The sequence below is a fragment of the Caretta caretta genome, chromosome 10 (genome assembly GCF_965140235.1).
Source record: "Caretta caretta isolate rCarCar2 chromosome 10, rCarCar1.hap1, whole genome shotgun sequence".
NCBI lineage: Eukaryota > Metazoa > Chordata > Testudines > Cheloniidae > Caretta > Caretta caretta.
Window position 1 is genome coordinate 63,156,681 of NC_134215.1, and position 27,184 is coordinate 63,183,864.

General features: G+C 44.0%; 1 protein-coding gene and 1 long non-coding RNA gene across 2 annotated transcripts in view; one reads left to right on the plus strand and one right to left on the minus strand.

The window, feature by feature from the left end:
• TNFAIP8L3 (TNF alpha induced protein 8 like 3) overlaps positions 1-15,337 on the minus strand; it is a 62,426-nt gene extending 47,089 nt beyond the window's left edge. Inside the window, exon 1 of the mRNA XM_048867422.2 lies at positions 14,806-15,337. Within this exon, the coding sequence (XP_048723379.1) occupies positions 14,806-14,857 (52 nt within the window). The 5' untranslated portion in view covers positions 14,858-15,337. The remainder of the gene's footprint in view (positions 1-14,805) is intronic.
• The window catches only part of LOC142073393 (uncharacterized), a 142,492-nt gene that overhangs the window by 56,617 nt on the left and 58,691 nt on the right, over positions 1-27,184 (plus strand). The window lies entirely within an intron of this gene.

The window sequence follows — 27,184 nt, forward strand, 5'->3', positions numbered from 1 at the left end:
CATCATCAGACACACTCAATTTTGCATCATTAAGCAAACTTTTGCAAGATTTCCCTATCTCCCAGTCCCATACCAGCAATTAAGTATTTATATTAACTCTGGGCTTTAAAGAGGATCTGTCTACTTTCCTAATGTACAGTTTTCCAAATGTACAGTTTGGCCAACCTACTGTTCATCTCTTTGACATTGTAACTGAGATCTGTGCTCCTCTTTAATCCAATGTTTGCCTCTTGGAATATCAGAAAGTTGCCACTTCACAACGTGGCTACGTCTACATTGCAGCTGGGAGCAAGCCCTCCAGCCCAGGTAGACAGGCTTGTATTAGCTCAACTTGAGCTAGTGTCCTAAAAATAGCAGTGTGGATATTTGTGTATCAGCAGAGGCTTGTACCCACTCTACCCCGAGTGGCTAGTCCAAACCTACACTGGTGCCACAACAGCCACACAGCTATTTTTAGCATGGGAGTTTGAGCCGAGCTAGTGCAAGCCTGTCTACATGGGCTAGGCGGCTCACTTCTAGCTACAACGTAGCTGTCAACTTTTCCAATGCTACACTGGCAGCAGGAAGGGGTGAGTGGTGTACAATCTGTGGCACTGTAGAGGCAGATCATTATTTCTCTGGATGGTCCTCCCTGAACCAGTTAGATCAGTTTTGCAGCCAATGTAGCACATGGTGTCTAACTCCCTTTTGTGCGCAGGAGAATGTTCTCCCATAATGTGATTCCTTTTTATTCTGTACATTATGACATAAGCAGAAAGAGGCAGGGGAAGAAACTTTCAGACTCAGTTCTAGAATTCCTGACTTTCTGGGGGTGTGACTTCTCAGTTTTAACATTGCAAAATCTTGCTTTTTACCTTTTTTGAGATCTGGAGTTCAAAGTGAAAGCTGTATTAACACTAGCTTTGGTTTTTTGCTTGGAACAGGTGTGTGTGCATGTGTGTGTCTTTTGTATCTTCAAAATAAGTGAATTTCACATTAACTTATAAATACTGAAAACATGTTAGTAAAGCCAGTGGCACCTATTCTGACTCCCACCCCAGTCCATATATGTAGCTTCAAGAGCTGGAAAGGAGCTACAAAGGGTTAGGGGGAATTCCACTAGCACAGAAGCAGCATCGGGCTGCTATATGTAACCCATTCTGCCCCTAGGCTGCAGGGTTTCTGGGCTGTGGTGCTGTCCATAGACAGTTGTGGGGAGGCAGGCTGGGGGATTGCTCAAATTCTGGGATGTTTTGGCCCTGACAGCAGCCCAGAATCAAGGTGGCACAAAGTTGACTTGGGGTCTCCTTTCCCTTTGTCCCACAGCTGTGCCTCTCGGGAGATACAGGACAGAATCTGTCCCAGCAATTTTAGTCTTTCAGATTTGTTTGAAATGTGTAAAATGATTTAAAAGATCTGTTCTGTTGGTGTGCATACGTGTTTCCCATTAAAGGTAATGAGAAGCAGCTGTTAATGGAATTACATACAAGCACCAAAAAGCTAATAGCTTGTAATCTGTAAACTGTTGTCTCTTTGTTATGTGAATGGTTACGTGCTCTTATAAAATAAACTTCTTTCCTGGAATGACTATGCTTGTAGACTTTAATACCATTTTTAAAATATTCACTCTGCATTAGACTGGAAGCCTGTAACATTCAACTTCATAATCAAAGCTGCTTGTAAAGATTATAAAAAACACTTGAATAACTGGACAAAATATTGCTACAAAAGCTAGTTTAGTGTCTAAGGGTTTTATTCTCAAGCAACTTTTTAATCTCTTTTTATATAACCATATGGTCAGTACAGCAGAGAATTTGCTTGCATTGTTGCCAGGCGTGATCTAAATAAGCATCTAAATTATTTTCACCAGTAAGAAGCATAACCACCTCTTCCCTCTCTTTCTCAGAAGTATGAAAAATAAACTATCCCACAATTACCAGTTTATTATAATGGAACATATCTGATATGGATTTCCATCAAATGCGGCTACAGGAAAATGTAATCATATTTATAGAAATGTTGTCTCAGGCCCCAGCGTATGTTGGGGTATAATCGATAAACCTTGTACAACTGTGGTTGCCTCGTACGGTTATTCTGCAGGTCAGGTGATGCTTCTGTATTTCAGGGTGCAGACGGCAGAGGTATTTTTGTTGTGCCTTTCCACCACCTCACTGCTGATTTATGGTAATCGCAAGAAAATCTAACTCCATTTATTTCTGATAAAATAAGGAAATGGAATGATGGTATTAACAGAAATCCAGCTACTACAAGTCACTTGTACCCCTCTAGGATTGTGCTAAGGGAATTTGTGCCTAAGTGAGCTGTGCAAAGCAAACAAACTGCATTCCACGTAAGAGCAACAATCATTAACTACTTACAGTATAAAGTGATGTAAATTTACATGGAACTTCAGGGAACATGTATTCTGTGAATCCAAATTTATCTCATTCAGGTAAGACCAAATCACACAAGACAGCAATGAGGAAGAGGAACGATTTCCTGAAAAAGTGGGTTTAAGATGGTATCGGAAGTGGAGGTGTCAAGGTTCCTCCCCCACTCTGAACTCTAGGGTACAGATGTGGGGACCTGCATGAAAAACCTCCTAAGCTTATCTTTACCAGCTTAGGTCAAAACTTCCCCAAGGTACAAAATATTCCACCCGTCATCCTTGGATTGGCCGCCACCGAACTAATACTGGTTACTGGGGAAGAGCTGTTTGGATGCGTCTTTCCCCCCAAAATACTTCCCAAAACCTTGCACCCCACTTCCTGGACAAGGTTTGGTAAAAAGCCTCACCAATTTGCCTAGGTGACTACAGACCCAGACCCTTGGATCTTAAGAACAATGAACAATCCTCCCAACACTTGCACCCCCACTTTCCTGGGAAATGTTGGATAAAAAGCCTCACCAATTTGCATAGGTGACCACAGACCCAAACCCTTGGATCTGAGAACAATGAAAAAGCATTCAGTTTTCTTACAAGAAGACTTTTAATAAAAATAGAAGTAAATAGAAATAAAGAAATCCCCCCTGTAAAATCAGGATGGTAGATATCTTGCAGGGTAATTAGATTCAAAAACATAGAGAACCCCTGTAGGCAAAACCTTAAGTTACAAAAAAGATACACAGACAGAAATAGATATTCTATTCAGCACAATTCTTTTCTCAGCCATTTAAAGAAATCATAATCTAACACATACCTAGCTAGATTACTTACTAAAAGTTCTAAGACTCCATTCCTGGTCTATCCCTGGCAGAAACAGCATATAGACAAACACACAGACCCTTTGTTTCTCTCCCTCCTCCCAGCTTTTGAAAGTATGTTGTCTCCTCATTGGTCATTTTGGTCAGGTGCCAGCGAGGTTACCTTTAGCTTCTTAACCCTTTACAGGTGAGAGGAGCTTTCCCCTGGCCAGGAGGGATTTCAAAGGGGTTTACCCTTCCCTTTATATTTATGACAGGAGAGGAGTGAGCTCTTGGATGAGGACAGAGCAAAGGTTGCAACTCACTTTTGCTCACGCTTCCACCAACTCACATTCTCCTCCTTTTGGGTCCCTAGGTGTCGTCTCGTAGGTGTGCATGTGCTAGACCTCTGCAAGACACTTCACTGGAAGAGGCTACCCTTGTCCATGTGCTTTGGCCAGAGACCGAGTAAGGACTGGCTCCAGATACCTCTTGCCTTTGCGCCTTCTCCTCAGAGGTTGAAGAACTTTGCTCTTTTTGGGGCCAGTCTGTGTGAAATGCCACACAACAAACTCTCTTTTTAAAAGATTCTCTAAAAATGGAAAGAGACTGTTACTCAGACTGTCTTCATATGAATACTCTGCCAAAGCCCGGAGAGGCAGGCATCCCTTAGCCTCTCTACTAAGAAAGGAAAATTTACATAGCTGGAAAGCAATTCCCTTCTCTGACCTCCCTTGGTCAGTCTGACAGCCTCATGCTGCTGTGTCCAGAGCCAGATACATGTATCTCCCTCACCTGATCTGCTGCTGAAGTCCAAACGTTTCGTATCCATTATCATATTAAGGTTAGGTTACGCTCGTGTTTCCCCACACGATTGTTTGCTCAGGTGTGCTGTCTGTCTCATTCTCTGGCAGGTTCCTACATGTCTGCCCATTCAGAATTTCAAAATCCCTCTTGATCTCTTTTCTTTAAATAACCTTGCTAACCAAGTCCATTGCCCTTTATTATAGGGGTGAGATAACGTCAACCTGCTGAGAACACCCAATTTCTACCTCTGCTGACTACAAAGGGAATATGATTTTTTCCTCTTAACAATTTTCTACTGTCATGACATATAAACTATTGACAGACCCACTGTCTGTCTCAATAGCAGAAGGATGAAGCCAAAAATGGGAGGAAAGAAACAAAGGAGAGAGGAGTAGAAAGAATGCAGGGAGAATTAAGTATGTGTGGAGATGACACAGATGGGAGGGTGGGGGGAAAAGGGGAAATTATGCAGGGCCTGAGAAACAAAGATGAGGAGCTTGTCAATGGGGGAATTTGCAGAAGGAAGGGTGTGACAGGGACAGAGCACCAGGAGAAGATGGCTTCAGTAGCAAGATATGAGCCTTGAGTGAGAGGCAGTGAGGCCAGAGAGGGAAAAAATTAAAATAATTAAGATGAGAGATGATCCTGGTATTAGTAATGGAGAAAGGTGGACTTTGGAGATATGAAAGGTGGAAATACAGCAAAGGAGCTCCTACTCAGCTGAGTAATGGACTAAAGTTGCTCCTACTCAGCGGAGTAAAGGTGAGAGGTTGTAGCCAAAATTTTGGCTACAACAATCCTGAGATCAAGGTGCAAGGGACTCAGCAGCATCAGTGGCCTTAGACACCCAAGAGAAGGGGCAGAGTCATGGCCCTGGTCCTGCCCTCCCTTTTGGCATCCTCAAAGGTGGGAGGAGCACATGCTATTCTTTTTTTAATGGGTGTTGACACCCCTCATGTTTCCGTCTTGTAGAATTCTACCTGCCCGTATTCACTGCAGGCAGAATGTCTCCAGATTCTGCCATGCTATGGTGTTATCTGGAGTATCGACCCTAAAATGACACTGGTTCCTATGGCCATAATCTGGTCTTTTACTTTCTGAGAAGTCACCCTTCTTATAACAGAACTTTAAACCACTTGCACAAACCAAAATCAGTGCAATTTTCTTTTACAGCTTGCTGAAATTAACGATTTTATATAGTTTAAAAAGAAACTTAATCTCTCCCCCAACCTCCTTGGAGAACAGCAGAAGGTACACTGGTCTGGAGGATAACTGAATACCAGCAGATCAACAACTGACTGCTGGAGCTGCTTTCAACCTTCAGACACCTCACTTACTCCAAAAATTAATGGCAGAAGCCTGGAATTTTGGTGGGTACCAGTATTCATCTATCTTATGAATCTGTTTTGTTCCTGGCTTTCCATCTACTCAGTGTGATCTCTATAAGATTAGTGCTCTGAGAAGGAACATTAGTGGCAATTGCATTTGGATAAATAGACTGATCTCCTTTTAGTGGTCTAGTAAGAGAAATCTCAGCCATGTCTGTCCTGATAATGCCAAATTCCTTCTTATGAGGATGATACCCGAAATTAAGTTGTAATGACTAATATATCAATATGTTCTTAAAAACAAGCATATGTTAAGGGGAGAAAAAATGGACAAAGTGTATAATCGTATGTAGGTTAGATATACTGGCTCATGAGCATTTTTTGACAGAGATAAGGTCTAGTTATTGGGGGAGGATGGGGTGGAGTCTGAAAAACCTAACCAACTGCAGTTAGTCCAAGAACTAATGGCCATATTTTAAAAGATATTTAGGTGCCTTTAGATGCAGATAGGTGCCTAGTGGGCTTGTCAAGCACTTAACTCCCAAGGGTTACAAATGTAAATATAAACATTCAGGGTTAAAATGAAAAATGTAACTCTGCATTATTTCCTTTAACCTTAGACAAATGTCAAGGTTTTCTTGGCCAAATCAAAACAGAGGAAAGATAGCTATCAAATAAATAATAATCTTTCATAGGATTTTATTTGTGTCCTTATTTAGCAGATTATTATGGTATAGAAGTAGAGCTTCTTACTTTAGGTTTAACCTATAAAATACCCCCAATATAAAACAAATTAAATTGGTGTTTATCCAATAAGCACTGGAAACACCAGAAATGGTTACTTGGATCTAGCAGCTTGTCTACACAGAACAGCAATCTGGACAACAGGTGTATGACTTCTAAAGCATACTGAAGTGTTGTGTATTAATTGGTCTGTGTAGACCTGTTGGTGTGCATTAAAGGTTGCCCAGTGCATTTTAATGTAGTGCTGTTAGAAACTGTACTACATTAAAGCACACTGGAGAACATTAGAAAGAAATTACTCATTACAGTATATACGGCTGAAATGAGGAATGAATATACATAACAAATAGTATATACAAAGAAAAAGAAAAACCCATAAAACTATGAGTTTTTGGGCATTTACATAAAACTCAAATTGCTAAAACTAAACCCTGACAAATGAAATTAATAAACCCTAAAAAACACAAGCCCTGTGAATTTCACTTCTACTGGAATTTCCAACAGAGGAGCTCCGTGTTATACATGCAAAAACAAAATCTCACACAACCCTGTGTGAAATAAACATTCACCTCCGAAGTGTAACACAATGGTGGTTGAACAGCTTGCTGCAATGCAACACATGAAAGAAGTGGAGAAGACTGTGTCCACCAGGAACTGTAGGGCGTTTTGTGTTATTACATGAAACATCATTGAATCTTTAAGTGCAGCCGCAGGAAGGAAATGACAGAAATTAGCTCCCCGAATCTTCTTGATGCAAAGGAAGGAAAAACAGCGCACTGACTGGGCAGTGAGGAAGGACTTCATTATCAGTTATGAAAGGTAGTATCACTGATAGCACATAATCTGTGTTGCACAGCAACTGTCCATGCACAGCATGGGAGACCAAGGCAGAATGAGGCTGAAAAATCAAGATTGTGTGATAAGCCAGTTAGTAGAGCAGTGAGAGAGGTAGAAGTAAGAGAATTCACTTCTGATTTGTCAGCAGCTACAATGAGAAGTGCCCGAGAATAGTACATTGCTTTCTATTGAGTGTTCATAAAATTAAGCCTTAAATTCCAAACAGAAGCAAACCATCAGTTTGAGGAACCAACACTACAGCACAGTAACAAACAGTTATGTGATGCAGCAATTGCTAAGGTAAAGTAACAGCACGTTTGAGGTCTGACTGACTCTTCCATCATGGAAACCAACCAAACTCCATGACTTAAACTTGGAGTTCCCACTGGATAGAGAGTAGTGGCCACTTGGATGGGGGAAAGAGTTGCAGCCTGCAAACACTGTAGATTCCAAGGATTAATGTGGTAAATAGAGCATCATCTTGCAGATTCTAACCCATGTCCAGGAAGGGCCATCCCCATGAAATTCAATGGCTTGTGTTATGCACAAGGATGAACTAGATTATCACCATGGCTTTAAAATCTACGAAGAGTAGGCTCACTGACTTTGAAGGGATTGCTCACATGCTTAAAATGAAAAGGAGTACTTGTGGCACCTTAGAGACTAACCAATTTATTTGAGCATGAGCTTTCGTGAGCTACAGCTCACTTCATTGGATGCATACCGTAGCTTCCACGGTATGCATCCGATGAAGTGAGCTGTAGCTCACGAAAGCTCATGCTCAAATAAATTGGTTAGTCTCTAAGGTGCCACAAGTACTCCTTTTCTTTTTGCGAATGCAGACTAACACGGCTGTTACTCTGATGCTTAAAATGAAGCCTTTGCAGTTTCCTGGCAGTTTTGTCCCAGGATTCAATAGCTGCATGAGAAACAGCTGCTCCCTGGCCTTCCCCCTGCTTACACTATGTCCTCAACCCTAGGTCACAGAGGGGCTTCTACAGGTTTCCAGGGAAAGGCAGGACTGTGTTGTATCAACTCCACTTTACCCCATACTTCTGTCACTTTTCATCCAGCTTTGCTAACCTCTCTGTGCCTTCCAGCAGAGGGGTGAACAGAGCCCTTTGCCATTATCCAAGCAGCTGGGTACACTGTTGGTGAGTGCAGCCCTGAAGCAATGCACAGGGGCTTTTATGCAACATGTCAATTGCTTTTCCCAGTGTTTGTGAATACTGCTTATTTGTTGTGTAAATGTCTTACCAGATTCTTCCTGACTAGACCCTATTACACTTCCCAGTTTGCTGATTCAGACCTTTGTTACAGAAAGGCAAAAAAAACTTGCTAAAATATAAATAAAAATCAAATCCCAGGTTTTCACCCTGATAAAGTGCAGCCTTTATGTCCACATAAATTCCACAAATGATCACTGTGCCATTCCAAAAAGTAGTTGCAAACATTGCAGATACAGTTTCAATGCTGCATAACCTCCATAATTCCCGACTCGAAGAACTTTGCCCCAGGATATTTTAACATTACTATTTATAACACTACTTTTCTGTTTCTAAATAAGTCTGCAAAAAGAAAAGGAGTACTTGTGGCACCTTAGAGACTAACCAATTTATTTGAGCATAAGCTTTCGTGAGCTACAGCTCACTTCATCGGATGCATGCAGTGGAAAATACAGTGGGGAGATTTATATACACAGAGAACATGAAACAATGGCTGTAACGAGAGTGATCAGGTAAGGTGAGCTATTACCAGCACGAGAGAAAAAAAACCTTTTGTAGTGATAATCAAGGTGGGCCATTTCCAGCAGTTGACAAGAACGTGGTGAGGAACAGTAGGGGCGGGGGGTGGGGGGGGGATAAACAGGGGGAAATAGTTTTACTTTGTGTAATGACACATCCACTCCCAGTCTTTATTCAAGCCTAAGTTAATGGTGTCCAGTTTGCAAATTAATTCCAATTCAGCAGTCTCTCGCTGGAGTCTGTTTTTGAAGTTTTTTTATTGAAGAATTGCCACTTTTAGGTCTGTAATCGAGTGACCAGAGAGACTGAAGTGTTCTCCTACTGGTTTTTGAATGTTATAATTCTTGACGTCTGATTTGTGTCCATTTATTCTTTTATGTAGAGACTGTCCAGTTTGGCCAATGTCCATGGCAGAGGGGCATTGCTGGCACATGATGGCATACATCACATTGGTAGCTGTGCAGGTGAACGAGCCTCTGATAGTGTGGCTGATGTGATTAGGCCCTATGGTGGTGTCCCCTTTATAGATACGTGGACACAGCTGGCAACGGGCTTTGTTGCAAGGATAGGTTCCTGGGTTAGTGTTTTTGTTGTGTGGTGTGTGGTTGCTGGTGAGTATTTGCTTCAGGTTGGGGGGCTGTCTGTAAGCAAGGACTGGCCTGTCTCCCAAGATCTAAGATCTAAAATAAGTCTGTTTACAGAAGTATCTTGGCTCTGTCTAGAATGGCTTTTGATTGTACTTATCCAGATAAAATACAAAACAGACTTGTGCTGCTCACACACAAATGTGTATGCAGATCATATAACACGGTAAATGATTTGCAGACAATGACTTGCTAAGCAGTCCAAATTAAATAACATAACTGGTCAGCTCCAAATAAATAATAACTGTTTTTAGAGCCCTATTTATATTAATGAATCATTTTAAAATCTGATACTGTTTACTAATTGCATATTTATTTCCCATGGTAGAGTTCAGATAATTTATCAATTTTTAATATGCATTAAGCTTTTTGTGCCTGAATTGATAGGGGAAAATCCTAATTCATTGAAGTCAATAGCAGAACTCCCTCTTACTTCAACAGGGCCAGGAATTTTGTCCATAGTGTATACTTGCTTTGGCCACTGGCAGCATACAAAATCCTAAACTGTGAAGTGTTAATATTCTATAAAACCCATTCACCAGCTGAGAACTCTACATGGGGCCCTACCTGCTGTCGTGCCTGGGCCAAATTCCCATTGATCACTGAGAGAGTTTGGTCTAAAAAGGGCTCCAAAATCAGGCTTGTGATAGAATAAACTTTCATGGGGGGAGAAGGGGCCTTACATTGCCTTATAGGAGAGAGAGTGGTGTAATTTAGCCCTTTCTCCTCATGTGATCAGAATATAAATGCAGTACTTCTCTGTTTAAAAAAAAAAAAGCAGCAGTCTGTATTCTGAGCTAGGAGCTTGTAATACGTTTTAAAGCCAATATGATAGAAGACTGGTGTAAACTGAGATAGCTAGCAGATGAGGATCTGCCCTTCTCTCTTTCTGTCACTCACTCCGTGACACCAATGACATACCATGACTACTGCAGGCAACTTGAAATTCTATGGCCTGTTTTCTGCAGAAAAATGGACCAGATTATCACAGGGGCTTAGTCTTCATAGATTTTAAATTAGGCCCACTGACTTCAAGGGGACTACACACATGCCTAAAACGAAGCCTTTGCAGGATCAGGGCCTTCTCTGGTAACTTCTCATTTCTTCAGCATCTTTTCAGTATGAAGTTAAAAAACTTGATTCTGCTTCTGAAAATGACTTTTTATAGAATAATCCCTAGATGTCTGTCACTCTTATTCTGTGGCTATGTTATATCCTAAGTATTACTTGCTCAATTCTTGGGACGGGGAAAGGTTCCATAGGATGATCACATTTTATGGAGTAAGCATGGCTAGTCTATAGTAAAATCATGAAGCTGGACAGGGTATGTGCTACTGTGAAATTTGGGATGTAGTCAAAATGTGTAACTTTTCCCTCCTTAATAAACTGGGTTATACAATGTGTGTGTTGAAAAGCATGACAACATGTCTGGTACTTCTAGTGTGGGGACAAGTCTGTCCAGACACTAAAGTCAAATATATTTATCTTAAAATAGTTAGCTTGAGTACAAAGCAGAGATGGATGAGAAAGAGGCTGTGATAGACGCCAAGTCTCGGATGGCTGGATATTCTAGTATGGAGATGATGATTTTTCAAGTACAACTAACATTTATCCCACATTATTGCATTCAAGGAGCTTTTTGTGTACAACATCCACATGAAGTTACCACCGTGATGTTCATAAACATGGAAAAATTACTTCTGCTCCTCTTGTAGACTCAGCTGTAATTGGTTATTGAAGGAAACAAGACTTCTGGAATGTAGAGATTAGACTCCAGCTGGACCAGCGAAAGTGCATACTTTCAGTACCTGGGCAGCGGCTTGCCAGAATGCTGGGGTTTGCACTCGCCGAATGCAAGGGGTGGGGGTGGGGGACGAAGACTAGCACTGCTGGAGTATTTCAATCCTTAAAGGGGTGGTGGTGGTTTGTATTTATATTGCAGAAGCACCTAGGAGCTCTAGTAGTAAACCAGGACCTCCCTGTGCTGTACAAACACAGTAAAAAGACAGACCCTGCCCAAAGTGATTACAATCTAAGTGTCCTTGAGTGGCCAGGGCCCTCCTGCCCTATACACCAACTAGGAATGGTGCTGAAGGGAGTGCATGCTAAACATCTAAAAAGTGTATGTGCTGCTTCTGAGAGTGAAATCCTAGTCTCACTGAAGTCAATGGCAAAACTCCCATTGGCTTCAATAGAACCAGGACTTTGCCCGGAATGTGCATCTCCTGGCTATCCTGGAGGCATTCTGCCGCTACGCTCTGCACGCAGAATACCTCTGGCCACTGCCACGGGGTGCTGCAGTGACTAATTCCTCCCCACCCTCCCTTTCCTCTGGTTGTGAAATAAGCGAACCCCTAGATTTCTATGCCTTTGGTAGTGACTGACAGTATGATTATCAAACACCCACATACACACATATACTGCATGTACATATGGAATAGTAGGCGAAAAAGACAAAAAAAAAAAAAAAAAGAATCCAACCACACAGTGCTTTCTCAGAGCATATGTGGATCCAAACAAATAAGGAACACCTAGTAAAACAAGTCCTTTAGGCAGAGGGTGGGGAGAGCATTATAGTGCTTTTCTTTTGAAGAATTACATACTACCTGTTTAATTCTGCTGCCCTGCATGACTGGGGATACCAGATTTTTTTGATTTTGTACAAGGAGGAAAGACAGCATGGATGAAAGGGAGGTTTAATACATTGCTGAGTATTAACTGCTGGAAATTAGCAGGCTGTGAGAAAAAGTGTTTAGGGCAAATTCTAAACCATTTAAAAAAAATAAACTCTTAATCTCCACAAATTGTTGGTAGGAGCTGTCTTAAAGCAGCTTGTCTCTAATACTGACATTCCTTTGTAACTTAAAACAGTGAGTAAGATGTGATCATTGAGAAGAAATTATATATTTTAATGGTATATCAGCCTGAATATAAAACACATGACAGGGCACTCCCTTAATGCAGGAGGCATGGGGAGCTGGACAGCCTGATGTTTGTCTATTACATTATAAAGCTATTAAACAAATAATAAAATATGTACCAGGACATCACTTGCAGATCTACCTTATCGTAAAACTAGGCTGGCCAAAAGTAAAAAATAATCTATAGGAAACAAGCCTATACTTTTAGGAGACTTCACCAGAGGGGACCTATCTATCCTAGAGTTCTATACTGTCACCCATCGCTGTAAAATCAATAACAAAGTTTCTAATGGACTTTTCCCTTTACAGGGATTGGAACTCTGCTTGGGCTAGGTTATTTTTGGAGGGGAAATGGTGATTGGGAATAAAAGGGGCGTTTGGATTGTGAGTGGCACTTTCTGTAGAAAGGCATTCTCAAAGGAGAAGGCTTTGCAATGTTTCTTAATAGATCTTTTTCATCTCTGTCTACTCTAATCACAAAATAAGTTGGACAACAATAAACATGGGTATGATTCTGATTTCGCTTACATATTTTTGCTGGTGTGACTACACTGACTCAAAGGAGCCACTCCTGATTTACACCAATGTAAGTCAGATGAATCAGGCCCTTCCAGGGACTAGATTAAGAAATCATGTATTTGCTGTCATATGTAAGGAAGTCTTTCATTGTGAGACACTACAGTAGACAGCTTTGTTGATGTCAGGGTTACCAACAAGAAATTGTATGAAGTTAAAACCTGAAGATATGTATGGGGGTGGGGGACCTTTCTATTGTACAACTCTTCCCTTTGGACTGAAATTGGAAAACAATGTACTGGCAGCTAGAACTACTGTAAAGTAATGTAAAATCCAGCATTACAGGGAACTGTCTTTATTCACTTCCTGTGCTGGGCATCCTTCAATTACTGGACAAATCAACGATTACTCATTTATTTTGCTCACTACTTAGGGATGTGGGTCGGTTGGGGATGGCAGAGGAAAGTGTTTTTCCGTCAGTGGTTTTCAGTCTTACCTAAAAACTATGCAAGCTCCAGCCACCAGAAAGCAGCTGTTTTATGTTTTTGTGACAGTTACAAGTTAAGACACTCTAAAAATAAAAGCCTAAGGATTTTGCATGTCTGGGCTTGAGGGGGGAAAAGTCTTCCCTTCAAAATATTTGGTCAAATATTTGTAGTTCTGGATAAAAAGGAAAAAAAATGCAGCTCCTAAATATTATGTTGGACCAGATAATGGACCAGATCTGTCACCAGGCAAGCTCTGTTATGTTCAGTGTGTCACACACACCCTGGTAGAATTTAACCCCCTAAGTCAAATCACACTGTTACACCAGAGGAACCAGTTTGACTTCAACTGAGTGGATGTAACAGGGAGCAGAATTTGGCTGAATGCCTTGTATTCTAGTGTCTTAGTTCTTCAGACAACAAAAAGGGGAGTTACTGCTTTTTCTGTCCCTGAAGTTGCAGTGGAATGGAAAGGTGCAAGGGGCAGCTACAGTGACTTCTCTGTCTTTGGCAGAGTTCATCACCTATTGGATCCTGCTAACCCACTGCTGCTGCACCAGGGGAGGACTTATGGATAAAGACAAAGTATTTCACTTAGAAAGGAAAATCAAATGTGCAACTACAAAATGGAGAATGGCTAGGTATTAGTACTGCTGAAAAGGATCTGGGGTGATAGTGAATCACAAATCAAATAGGAGTTGTCCATGTGATGTAGTTGTGAAAAAGGCTAGTATGGGTTGTATTAACAGGAGCATTGTATGTAAGGCATGGGAGGCAATTGTCTGGCTGTAGTCAGCACTCAGGCCTCAGCTGGAGTACTGTGTCCAATTCCAATGAGGCAAGATATGGGCAAATTGGAGGGAGTCCAGAGAGGACAACAACAAAACTGATAGAAGTTTTAGAAAACTATGAGGAAAGGTTAAAAATAATGGGCATGTTTAGTCTGACAAGTCTTCAACCATGTTAAGGGTTGTTATAAAGAGGACAGTGACCAATTGTTCTCCACTGGAAGTAGGAAAAGAAGTAATCTGCTTAAGCTGCAGGAAAGGAGATTTAGGTGAAATATGGGGAAAATCTTTCTAACTCTAAGAGTAGTTAAACTCTGGCCTAGGCCTCCCAGGGCAATTGTGGAATCCCCATCCTTGGAGGTTTTTAAGAGCAGGTTGGACAACCACCTGTCAGGGATGATCTAAATTCACTTGATCCTGCCTTCGTGCAGGGGGTTGGACTTGACCTTTGGAGGCTCCTTCCAGCCTGACGTGTCCATAATTCCACCCTCCACCCCGGCTCACATGGGGCGAGCAACTTCTTGCGCTGCACTGGGAATGCCCCCGCCGGCAGCACGGGGCAGGTGCTGGCTTAGTCCCTCAAGGGAGGAGATTGGTTCAGGACCCCTCCAGCTTCCCCGGCACACACAAGGACCTCTAGGGCCCCCGCCTCCCTCTGCCAACGCCATCCCTGCTCCGAGTCCCCCGCAGCTCTGTCCTGCCCTTGAAGTGGCTGTAAAACAACCGTGTAAAGTGACCGGAGCCGTCCCCCCGCCCCTAGCTCGACCCTCCGGGCTGGAGCCGGGTCCAGGCAGCGCAGCGGGTCCCGCCGGCAGCCGCCCTCCCTACCTGCAGGCGCGAGCAGCTCCCCTTCGCTCAGCTCCGCGGAGTCCGAGTCCATGGTGCAGCCGCGCGCCGCAGCAGCTCCGAGGGGCGCCGCGTGCAGCCCTGGGCTCGCCGCCGCCGCCGCCGCGCGGAGAAGTGCAGCCCGGAGCTGGGGAGAGCGGAGTGAGCGAGGGGGCGCGGGCGGCTCCGCTCCTGTCTCCTCCCAGCCCGGGCCCTGGGTCGGCGCCGCCACATGCAGCCGCCTCGCTCCGTGCCATTGGCTGCGAGGCAGGCGGGCCCCTCGGGGGCGCACAGGGGGCGGGAGGAGGAGGCTCAGCGCTCTCCCTAAACTTGTTACATGGGCTGATCTAATCACCGGCTGCGGCTCCGCAGCGTCCGCAGCTTGGCCGGCGCTGCTGGGAGCTTGGGCCCCGGCCCAGCCTCATAACCCAGAGCCCCGGGGCCGTTCGCTTTCGGTTCTGGGGCTTTTGCTGGCTGGCCCGGTGCAGTGCCCGCGGCTCGCCTGCATGGCTCTTCTGGGCTTGGTCCCCGGGCTGCTGGGTATGGCTGGGGCTCCCTCCCTGCTCCCTTCCGCCCTTTGCACGCAGGGCAAATAGAGCCTCTCTAGTAGCCAGTTATTACTCTTCGCCTGGGAGCCCCACTCAGGGACCGGACAATGTCCTGCTAGGCGCTGTACAAACACAGAACAGAAAGACAGTTGCTGCCCCAAAGAGCGTACCAAGGATCATTGCCTATTGTCTGTTCAGGATCTTACTGTCCCATTCAGTGGGGGAAATGTGCTGCTGATTCTCTCCTTTTTTGTTTCTCTCCCGTCTCCAGCATCCTTTCTTCCCTTTTACCTGTATTTGTGTCTCTCTTCTGGATGTCCTACCCTTTGTGAGCTACCAGTTCACAATCTCTACCCATTCTAGCTCCTCAAAAACTAAGCAATGAAAGAGTTAATGTTGGCATGTGTAAGTGCAGTGGCATCATTGGGCATATGAACTGACATGGGAAAGCGATCAATAAGGGGGCAGAGGCGTTCACCCCCCTCATGCCTTCCTCCATGCTGCTGCAGAGTGTGAAAACCCAGAACAGTGTTGTGAAGTACACAGAATGCAAAGGTGCCTAACCTGCCCTGTGCCGCAGAACCACAGCAGCAAAAGTGGAGTCTGAATTTGCTCCCCAATCTATAGAAAGTCCCAGTGTTCCCTCTCCCTTCATATCAGGCGTGGCCAAAGTCCTACCTGCAGAGACAACAGATCTCAAGATGTCGCAGCCTGGCCCAAGCAGACGGGAGCCTGGCCTCTGTGCAGGACACACCTCTGTGTGAAAGATGAGGGTGGCTGCAAGCTGCTCCATTTATATTTTGCATGTCAGGAGCAACTTAATTTGAGAAGTTGCCAGCATCATCCTCAGTGGGTAAAGTTTGGACCTCCAGCCTTATAGTAAGAAGACCTTTGTGAGATATCACAGACAGCCATGTCAATTCAATGACAATGACAACAAAGCCTGCCATTAAGACATATTACACAAAGGAGTAGAGAGCACAGCTGGGGAAGGCACTGCATAAGTGTGTTATGGAGAAAGCCTCATGGCAATAAGAAGTCCCCAGAACAGAATCAGAGAATTGCTGCAGGTGATGATAGACATCACATTCAAAACAAAATCTGAGAGCTCCAAGGTACCAGCTCCCCACCTTTTGAACCAGTACAACCCCAAAGAGTATAAAAAGGCTTTCTCCACTAACAGAGCATCTAATTCTGGGGGCTAATGGAGGGAAGTTGCCCATCAGATGTGGATTTGAATTTAATCCGTCTTCTCAGTCTTTCCTTCCTTCAGATGTATCAGCTTCTGAAAGCTTTTATCCCTGGTATACAAATGTTATCACACTGTAGGCAAACGTTGACTTTTTAATGGCACTAGGCAGGGCATACCAAAAGCTTAACATTCAGCCCACTGCAACCATATTCCTACCACCAACCGTCTTAGGTGCAGCACACTCTTCTTCCAGAATAATAATAATAATAATTAATAATAATTAATGGCCTTACTAAAAGAAATTCTCTAATTTTTTCAGGTTGGATTTTTTGGGCAGGACCTATACTATAATCACATCTGCTTGTGGGAGAGCTTTGGAGATCCACACTTGATTATCACATAGTCCATGTTCAGCTAGTATCCAGTGTTAGATGCTTCAAATTCAGAAGTCTTTGATACCAGATGTTCAGTTGCCACTAGACATTATTTTTCATGATCCTTTAAAGAGGAAGAAGCCTTGGCTTGGGATAGTGAAAATGAAAACTGAACCCCACTCCTTTTTCATTGTTGTCAGCCTTTTTCTCCTTGGATAACTAGACCAATAGATAATGCAGTGGAAATGAAATAACTTAATCAATATTCTATTGCGTCAAAGGTGAGAAATATACATTGTGCATTCTCATTGCTGTGCTGTAATTATTTGCTGTTCCACGGTAAATTCTCTTTCAAGGTCATTTTCCTACTTTATTGCTGGCTGCTAACTGTACAGCAGTCACTAAAGTTTTCAGCTGAAATAGAATGAGCATATTGTTTCATTTCAAAACATATGGTTAGAATTCATTTTTTCCTTTAAATGTTCTTTAGCCAGCAGAGTCCAGCACTTGTCGTAACATGTGACATGGAAAATTCCATGTGCGTAGAGCTCAGAACTTCATAGTTTCCACCCATTACAACAGTGTGCACAAGAAAACCAAAACCAATTAATGACAATATGTGCCATACATATATAACTTAAGTAATAGTCCACATTCTGAAAACAGCTTCTGTTTGATTTTCTTTTGGTTTATTATAAATTGCTCTCTGTTCAGCTACATAGTTCACTGTTATGAGCTTAGTACCGTAACATGTATTTCCTGTATTACAAGACATTCATGGTTCTAGGGTAGCTACACCGGATGCTGGCACAATGCTTTTAAAGGCCCAAATCCACAGGTGGATTTCCACACCGTCATGTGAATCTCTCCTGTTCATGTGGCTCTCATTTGGAATCCTTTACTGCCTCTTTATTGTACCTGAGTGGTGGAGATCTGTTTGTGGGAGATCCACACTCTAGAGATCCACACTTCATTATCACATAATCAATGTTCAGCCACTATCCAGGTTACACTCACGTGTGAGCACACTTGCAGTGCAGCAGTTTCTATCTTAAGTACTTATTCTATTTGAGTGCCTCACAATCACAGCACCTCTATGAAGAAGGAGGGTACTATTATCCCTATTTTACAGATGGGGACCTGAAATAACTTACCCAAGGTCAGACAGGAAGTCTGTGGCAGAGCATGCAATTGAACCTGCGTCTTCTGCACCCCAAGCTAACACCCTAACCACTGGGACAGCCTTGCTTTCTGAGTTCAAAATGGAGTGTGCCAATGGACAGCCAGAGACAGGTGAGATGGAAACTGGAGAAGTGAGAGATCTGTGAGTTGTCAGCAGACAAGTCATAGTTGAAGCTGTTACAGTGTAACTCACTGTTGTCTCCCAGGATGGCCGGAGAAAGAAAACAACACTAATGGAGAGTGGGTGGGGACTCCAGGGAAGGAAAGGGCAGAGAGGTAGGAAGAGAGCCACTGTAGCCCAAAACTTTTGAAGCCTCGGGAGATGAGTCTTTAGATGACAGAATGACTGATCGTGTCAAAGACATGACAAATGGATCAAGAAGGATATAAATGGGAGAGCTTGGGACGTCACTGGGAAGTGGTGATGACTTTGGTTAGGGCACTTTCAATGGTGTGGCTGGAGTAAAAACTAGATGGGAGTGGGGCAAAAGAGAAATTTGGTAGAGAGGCAGTGTGAGTAGATAACTTGTCCACAAAATACAGAGGTAATTAAACCAGTTTCCTCTGCCTCCCTTCTTTATCTCCACTCACAACTCCAGCACCCTTAATAATCTCCCTCTCTCCCAGGCTCATATATTCTGTGTAACCTTGAACTCTTTCCATCTTGCTCATATCAGGTGTCTTGCTAAGGTATGTCACTACTTCATCTTTCTCCACTGGTATCCTGGCTCTTAATATGTCAGGTTCATGCTCATTGTCCACTTCTCCAAGCCCCTACAAATCTGGCCCTCACCTATATAATTTCTCCTTCTACCCATTCTCTCTCTTTAGGCTCTTCCCAATCCTCCCACCTGACTCCTCCCTTTTATCCCATTTTCCTACTCTCAGCTTTATACATTCTGTCATGCTGCCCCTACGTCTGCAACAGTCTTCAACTTTCTCTCCCCTTCTTAAAACCCCCCTCGCCAAGCAATCTCTCCTCCCTTTCCTGTAGTGTTGCCCTTGTCTGATTTAGATTGTAAAATCTTTGGGGCAGGAATGCAACTCTCTGTTTATACTGGCTTTGTAAATGTAAGGGCCTATATAAATCATTTGTAATAACAATAATAATAATAAATGTTATTTAATTAGTAGTCTCCCCAGAGTGTGCTATTTCTAATGCTGTTTATTATTATTTTGTCTCCATTTTGTAAATTTTATCTTGTTACCTCCAAATCCCATCGTTACCCGCCACTGAGTGTCATCTAGAAACATATTTCACAAGTATGGTAGCTTCCTTTAACCACTTGTGGATTTCTTTTAATCTCTTTGCCATGATGCCATTGTTCAGTCTATTTTGCATGATAGTGTAGATGGATGTATTTCAGGAAGGATGAGCATTCACACTGGTAGACTGAGTGATTGACATTAAGCTTTAGTCATTATTCTATCAACAGCTTTGCCGTACCATTAATTGTCAAACTACCATCTTCTTACTGATATTCAGATGTTAATCAGCCTTTATAAATTCTTTAGTACATTTTACTTATACTGCTGCACATGTACCTTTATGATATAAAAAGAAAGGAGTCTTCTCCTTAATTAGAATTCTGTTCATAGCCACCTGAATTGTTTAAACGCGACTCATATGTCAATATGTCCTCAAAACTCTATACTTCTTTTGCTTCTGATTTAGGCAGATTATGTGTAACAAATGCTGCATATATACATGTGCAGAAGTGTTTCCTGCCTGCATTTACTTAGGTAGCATGAAGCATCCTACAGTATCTGTCCCAAATTCCTAGTATGCCAGCAATGTATTAGTAATCATTAAACTTACTGAACTGAATACCACCTGTGTATCTATGGTATCAGTGTTTACTTAAAGAACTGTGGAGGCAATGGTAGCTTTAGGCTAGACTCTGTATTAGACCTACACTAGGGTTGGAGTTTAAGTCTTTAGGGAATCAAGTTTAGGGCTAGGGTTAAAATTTGGCTTTGATGGTGTGACATGGCACAAAATGTGAGATTTCAGGCTCCAAAGGCAAATAATTTGCAGGCTCACCTATCTTGTGAGCTTTTAGTCATCCTGAATTGTATGAATCTCCCAGAAGGTACCTGAGGATAACAATAAACATTGGGTCACTCCATTGATATATTTTTGTCAGATTTTGATAGAGGTTGATGGGGGCGGAGGCGGTGGGGTGTGTCAGCATAGCAGAAATGTAATATTAGTAAGAAACTAATCTGAAACAAAGCCTGCCTTGTGCTGCATGATGACAACACTGGCTGAGGAAGAAGGAGCAGTGAGTGTCTTCACTCTCTGTGCCCATGCAGCTGCAGGAAGGAGTGCAATCAAACAAGACACAGCTAGGCTGGCGACCCGGCTATCCAGCAGTCTTGCTCATATATGGAAGTTAACAGCACAGCCTGAGTGGTGACCTTTCTGGCACAGCACTAAGGTATCCTGTGTTTCTTTCACCTGGCTTGAACCATCCTGACCTATACAAGTAGGATGCTTTGTGTCCCTACCATGTTGCTTCCATTGCTTCTCTGTCGTTCCCCTGCTACTTGCTGTTCACTGTTTGTGAATAGGATTTTACTCATAAGGTAACACTTTCCATTTTGGATAGTAATTCAAATTGCCCCTGCACTTAATAATTTTTGTGCTATTTTAGAAATGTGTGGGGATGGGTTGCTTTTTGGGTTTTTTTTGTTTTTTTAAAAGAAACCTAAACTTTTATGTTCCAGTGAGCAAAAGTTATTGATCTGTCTTGTGATTACAAAGAAGTCCATCTTGGAAATGGTATGTGCACTTTGTTGTGCAGAGGCAAAGTCTGACATTCCAAACAACAGTGGAAATGAAATTTATTTAGCAACAAAGATAGTGACTCAAAATAAAAGGCTCACTTTCCAAAACAGGAAACACAGCCCATGCTGTAAATATATCGATATGAGAGACTCAGGGTATGTTTAATCTATGAAATTAGGTCGAATTTATAGAAGTCGGTTTTGTAGAAAGCGTTTTTATACAGTAGATTGTGTGTGTCCCCATACAAATGCTCCAAGTGCATGTAGTCGGCGGAGTGCGTCCACAGTACCGAGGCAACCGTAGACTTCCGGAGCGTTGCACTGTGGGTAACTATCCCACGGTTCCCACAGTCTCCGCCACCCATTTGAATTCTGGGTAGAAATCCCAGTGCCTGATGGGGCTAAAACATAGTTGTGGGTGGTTCTGGGTACATATCGTCAGGCCCCCCCCTTCCCTCCCTCCCTCCGTGAAAGCAAGGGCAGACAATCGTTTTGTGCCTTTTTTCATGAGTTACCTGTGCAGATGCCATACCATGGCAAGCATGGAGCCTGCTCAGCTAACCATCGCCGTATGTCTCCTGGGTGCTGGCAGACGTGGTACTGCATTGCTACACAGCAACAGTTCATTGTCTTTTGGCAGCAGACAGTGCAGTATAACTGGTAGCCGTCATCGACGTAGTCCAGGGTGCTCTTTTAACCAACCTCGATGAGGTCAGGGGCGCCTGGGCAAACATGGGAGTGACTCAGCCAAGTAATTTCCCTTTTAAGTTTCTTTTCATGGTGATTCAGTCCTACCGGCAGTGCACTGTCTTTTAATCTGCAGCCAGTAGAAGACAATGGCCAGCAGTCATACTGCACCGTCTTCTGCCAAGCACCCAGGAGATGACGATGGCTAGTGGTCGTACTGCACAGACTGCTGCCAGCAAGATGTATAAAGATCGATGAAGTGGATCAAAACAAGAAATAGACAGATTTGTTTTGTATTCATTTTCTCCTCCCTCCCTCCGTGAAATCAACAGCCTGCTAAACCCAGTTTTGAGTTCTAACCTTGAGGTTTTGAGTTCTATCCTTGAGGGGGCCATTCTCTTTCTCGCAAAGCCACCCCCTTTGTTGATTTTAATTCCTTGTAAGCCAACCCTGTAAGCCATGACGTCAGTCGCCCCTCCCTCCATCAGAGCAACGGCAGACAATCGTTCCGCACCTTTTTTCTGTGCAGACGCCATATCACAGCAAGCAAGGAGCCTGCTCAGATCACTTTGGCAATTAGGAGCACATTAAACACCACACTCATTATCCAGCAGTATATGCAGCACCAGAACCTGGCAAAGTGAAACCAGGCGAGTAGGCGACGTCAGCGCAGTGACGAGAGTGATGAGGACATGGACACAGAATTCTCTCAAAGCACGGGCCCTGGCAATGTGGGCATCATGGTGCTAATGGGGCAGGTTCATGTGGTGGAACGCCGATTCTGGGCTCGGGAAACAAGCACAGATTGGTGGGACCGCATAGTGTTGCAGGTCTGGGATGATTCCCAGTGGCTGCGAAACTTTCGCATGCGTAAGGGCACTTTCATGGAACTTTGTGACTTGCTTTCCCCTGCCCTGAGGCGCAAGAATACCAAGATGAGAGCAGCCCTCACAATTGAGAAGCGAGTGGCAATAGCCCTGTGGAAGCTTGCAATGCCAGACAGCTACCGGTCAGTCGGGAATCAATTTGGAGTGGGCAAATCTACTGTGGGGGCTGCTGTGATGCAAGTAGCCCACGCAATCAAAGATCTGCTGATATCAAGGGTACTGACCCTGGGAAATGTGCAGGTCATAGTGGATGGCTTTGCTGCAATGGGATTCCCTAACTGTGGTGGGGCCATAGACAGAACCCATATCCCTATTTTGGCACCGGAGCACCAAGCTGGCTAGTACATAAAGCGCAAGGGGTACTTTTCAATAGTGCTGCAAGCACTGGTGGATCACAAGGGACGTTTCACCAACATCAATGTGAGATGGCCAGGAAAGGTACATGACGCTCGCATCTTCAGGAACTCTGGTCTGTTTCAAAAGCTGCAGGAAGGGACTTTATTCCCAGACCAGAAAATAACCATTGGGGATGTTGAAATGCCTATAGTTATCCTTGGGGACGCAGCCTACCCTTTAATGCCATGGCTCATGAAGCCAAACACAGGCAGCCTGGACAGTAGTCAGGGGCTGTTCAACTACAGGCTGAGCAAGTGCAGAATGGTGGTAGAATGTGCATTTGGACATTTAAAAGTGCACTGGCGCAGTTTACTGACTCGGTTAGACCTCAGCGAAACCAATATTCCCACTTTGTTATTACTGCTTGCTGTGTACTCCACAATATCTGTGAGAGTAAGAGGGAGACATCTATGGTGGGGTGGGAGGTTGAGACAAATCGCCTGGCTGCTGGTTACGCACAGCCAGACACCAGGGTGGTTAGAAGAGCACAGGAGGGCGTGGTGCACATCAGAGAAGCTTTGAAAACCAGTTTCATGACTGGCCAGGCTATGGTGTGAAAGTTCTGTTTGTTTCTCCTTGATGAAACCCCCCCGCACCTTGGTTCACTCTACTTCCCTGTAAGTTAACCACCCTCCCCTCCTCCCTTCGATCACCGCTTGCAGAGGCAATAAAGTAATTGTTGCTTCACATTCATGCATTCTTTATTAATTCATCACACAAATAGGGGGATAACTACCAACGTAGCCCAGGAAGGGTGGTGGAGGAGAGAAGCACCAGGAGTGGTGGTGGAGGAGGGAAGGACAAGGCCACACAGCACTTCAAAAGTTTAAAAGTTTAAAACTTATTAAATGCCAGCCTTCCATTGCTTGGGCAATCCTCTGGGGTGGAGTGACTGGGTGGCCAGAGGCCCCCACATTGCATTCTTGGGCGTCTGGGTGAGGAGGCTATGGAACTTGGGCAGGAGGGCGGTTGGTTACACAGGGGCTGTAGCGGCAGTCTGTGCTCCAGCTGCCTTTCCTGCAGCTCAACCATATGCTGGAGCATATTAGTTTGATCCTCCAGCAGCCTCAGTATTGAATCCTGCCTCCTTTCATCAAGCTGCCATTCAGAACTACGTTCCAGTTTTCAAAATGCCAAAACATTTGTCAAAATCTTCATTCAGCTTCAGTCCTCTCTTCAGCCTGCCACTTACTCTCTTCAGCCCACCACCTCTCCTCCCGGTCATTTTGTGCTTTCCTGCACTCTGACATTGTCTGCCTCCACGCATTCATCTGTGCTCTGTCAGTGTGGGAGGACAGCATGAGCTCAGAGAACATTTCATCGCGAGTGCGGTTTTTTCGCCTTCTAATCTTCGCTAGCCTCTGGGAAGGAGAAGATCCTGTGATCCTTGAAACACATGCAGCTGGTAGAGAAAAAAAAGGGACAGCGGTATTTAAAAAGACACATTTTATAGAACAATGGGTACACTCTTTCACGGTGAACCTTGCTGTTAACATTACATACATAGCACATGTGCTTTCGTTCCAAGGTCGCATTTTGCCTCCCCCCCACCATGTGGCTAGCCCCTTATCCCTTCCCCCTCCCCGTGGCTAACAGAGGGGAACATTTCTGTTCAGCTACAGGCAAACAGCCCAGCAGGAACAGGCACCTCTGAATGTCCCCTTAAGAAAAGCACCCTATTTCAACGAGGTGACCATGGATGATATCACTCTCCTGAGGATAACACAGAGAGATAAAGAACGGATGTTGTTTGAACACCAGCAAACACACACTGCAATGCTTTGTTCTACAATGATTCCTGAGTATGTGCTACGGGCCTGGAGTGGTAAAGTGTCCTACCATGGTGGACAGAATAAGGCTGCCCTCCCCAGAAACCTTTTGCAAAGGCTTTGGGAGTACATCCGAGGGAGCCGCAAATGCCAGGGCAAATTAATCATTAAACATGCTTGCTTTTAAACCATGTATAGTATTTTAAAAGGTACACTCACCAGAGGTCCCTTCTCTGCCTGGTGGGTCCGGGAGGCAGCCTTGGGTGGGTTCGGGGGGTACTGGCTCCAGGTCCAGCGTGAGAAATAGGTCCTGGCTGTCGGGAAAACCGGTTTCTCCGCTTGCTTGCTGTGAGCTATCTACAACCTCCTCCTCATCATCTTCCTCGTCCCCAAAAACCTGCTTCCGTGTTGCCTCCATCTCCATTGAAGGAGTCAAACAACATGGCTGGGGTAGTGGTGGCTGAATCCCCTAAAATGGCATGCAGCTCATCATAGAAGCGGCATGTTTTGGGCTCTGACCTGGAGTGGCCGTTTGCCTCTCTGGTTTTCTGGTACGCTTGCCTCAGCACCTTAAGTTTCATGTGGCACTGCTTCGGGTCCCTGTTATGGCCTCTGTCCTTCATGCCCTGGGAGATTTTGACAAATGTTTTGGCATTTTGAAAACTGGAACGTAGTTCTGATAGCACGGATTCCTCTCCCAATACAGCGATCAGATCCCATACCTCCCGTTCGGTCCATGCTGGAGCTCTTTTGCAATTCTGGGACTCCATCATGGTCACCTCTGCATGGCTACCTCTGCTGATGAACTCTGCACGCACCTGCAGCTTGCCATGCTGGCCAAACAGGAAATTGAAATTCAAAAGTTCGTGGGCCTTTTCCTGTCTACCTGGCTCGTGCATCTGAGTTGAGAGTGCTGTCCAGAGCGGTCACAATGGAGCACTCTGGGATAGTTCCCGGAGGCCAATACCGTCTAATTGTGTCCACAGTACCCCAAATTCAACCTGGCAAGGCCGATTTCAGCGCTAATCCCCTTGTCGGGGGTGGAGTAAGGAAATTGATTTTAAGAGCCCTTTAAGTCGAAAAAAAGGGCTTCGTCGTGTGGACGGGTGCAGGGTTAAATTGATTTAATGCTGCTAAATTCGACGTCAACTCCTAGTGTAGACCAAGGCTTAGGAAGAGATCCAACCCCTTAACAACCTCAGTGTGTAACAGAAAATTCGTCAGTCACTGAACTACTCAGCATGCTGTGGTGCAACAGAGGTGGAGGCTGATAAATGCAAATGTAGCCTCAATATATGACAATATTGCTGGCTTCAGACTTTGCACCATGAAATAGGTTGTATCGGGGACTGAATACACTAGGGTATAATTACATAGTTGTATATCTAGATACAGGGGCCTGCATCCTGAAATATGCTGAGCACCTGCAGCTTATCCGGAAATCAGTGTTAGTTGTAGATTACTCTGTGCTTGTTAGGAATTGGCTTGTTACCCAGGAGGGATCCTGCAGATGCTTATTCAGGGGAGCAGTAATGGTTCATGCAGATAGTCTGATTGGCCAGATCCTGAGGTATTTGGTTAATCAACGCTGTCTCCGGCCAACTCTCACTGAAGTTTTTTGGGAATTTTTTAAAGTAACAACTGAGGAAAAACTCAAGGTCTGATCCTGCTACCACTGAAGGCAATGGGAGTTGAGGTGCCCAGCACCTTGCAGAAGATGCAGTACATAACAGGATCAGGCCTTGAGCAAGGAGTTCAGGTTGGCCCATCAGCCTCACTGGGGATGCTCATTTTTCTGGAAATGTTACTCCAGTGCCACTGTCTCCACACAAATAGGCTCTTTCTTTCTTTCTTTCTTTCTTTCTTTCTTTCTTTCTTTCTTTCTTTCTTTCTTTCTTTCTTCATTGTTTCAAAGAGTTTAAGACCAGAAGGGACCATTAGTTCATCCAGTCTGACCTCCTGTATATCACAGGCCATGAAATTTCACCCAGTTTCCCCTGCATTGAGCCTAATAACTTGGCTTAAGTGAAAAGAACCATGTTTTGGAATAAAAATGTTCAATTTATTTGTATGCTACGAGAGAGGACACTGGTATATTTTGAATTTCTGCTTATTTTCCTTTTGAATCCAGTTAGTTCTCCCAGGCTCACCTTTCACATGACCACAGCTCTTGTACCTTCCAAGCTATTATACCTTCCTTTCTTCTCATTAGTGTCATGGCTAAACCACTTGATACCAGTGTTGCTTTATAGATTACCACAATGCAGGGATCACTGCGAGAGTCACAGTCAGTGCCTCTCTAGAGAAATACGCTTTTATTAACTTGGTTTACTTAGGCCACATATCCTGCATGGAGCAAAGAACACAGCCCATCATCTTACTTCATCTCTTTCTAGTACAGAGGCGTATTCCACTGTAGGAAGCTAATGGGAATGCCATTGTTAGGTGGTTAACAAAGCTACTGAACACTCTGAACAGGGCCTTGGTTCTTCATGCTGCTTCACAGGGCTGGACACACTGAGAAGCTTGCAGGATGGAGGTTTAGGCCAATTCCCCG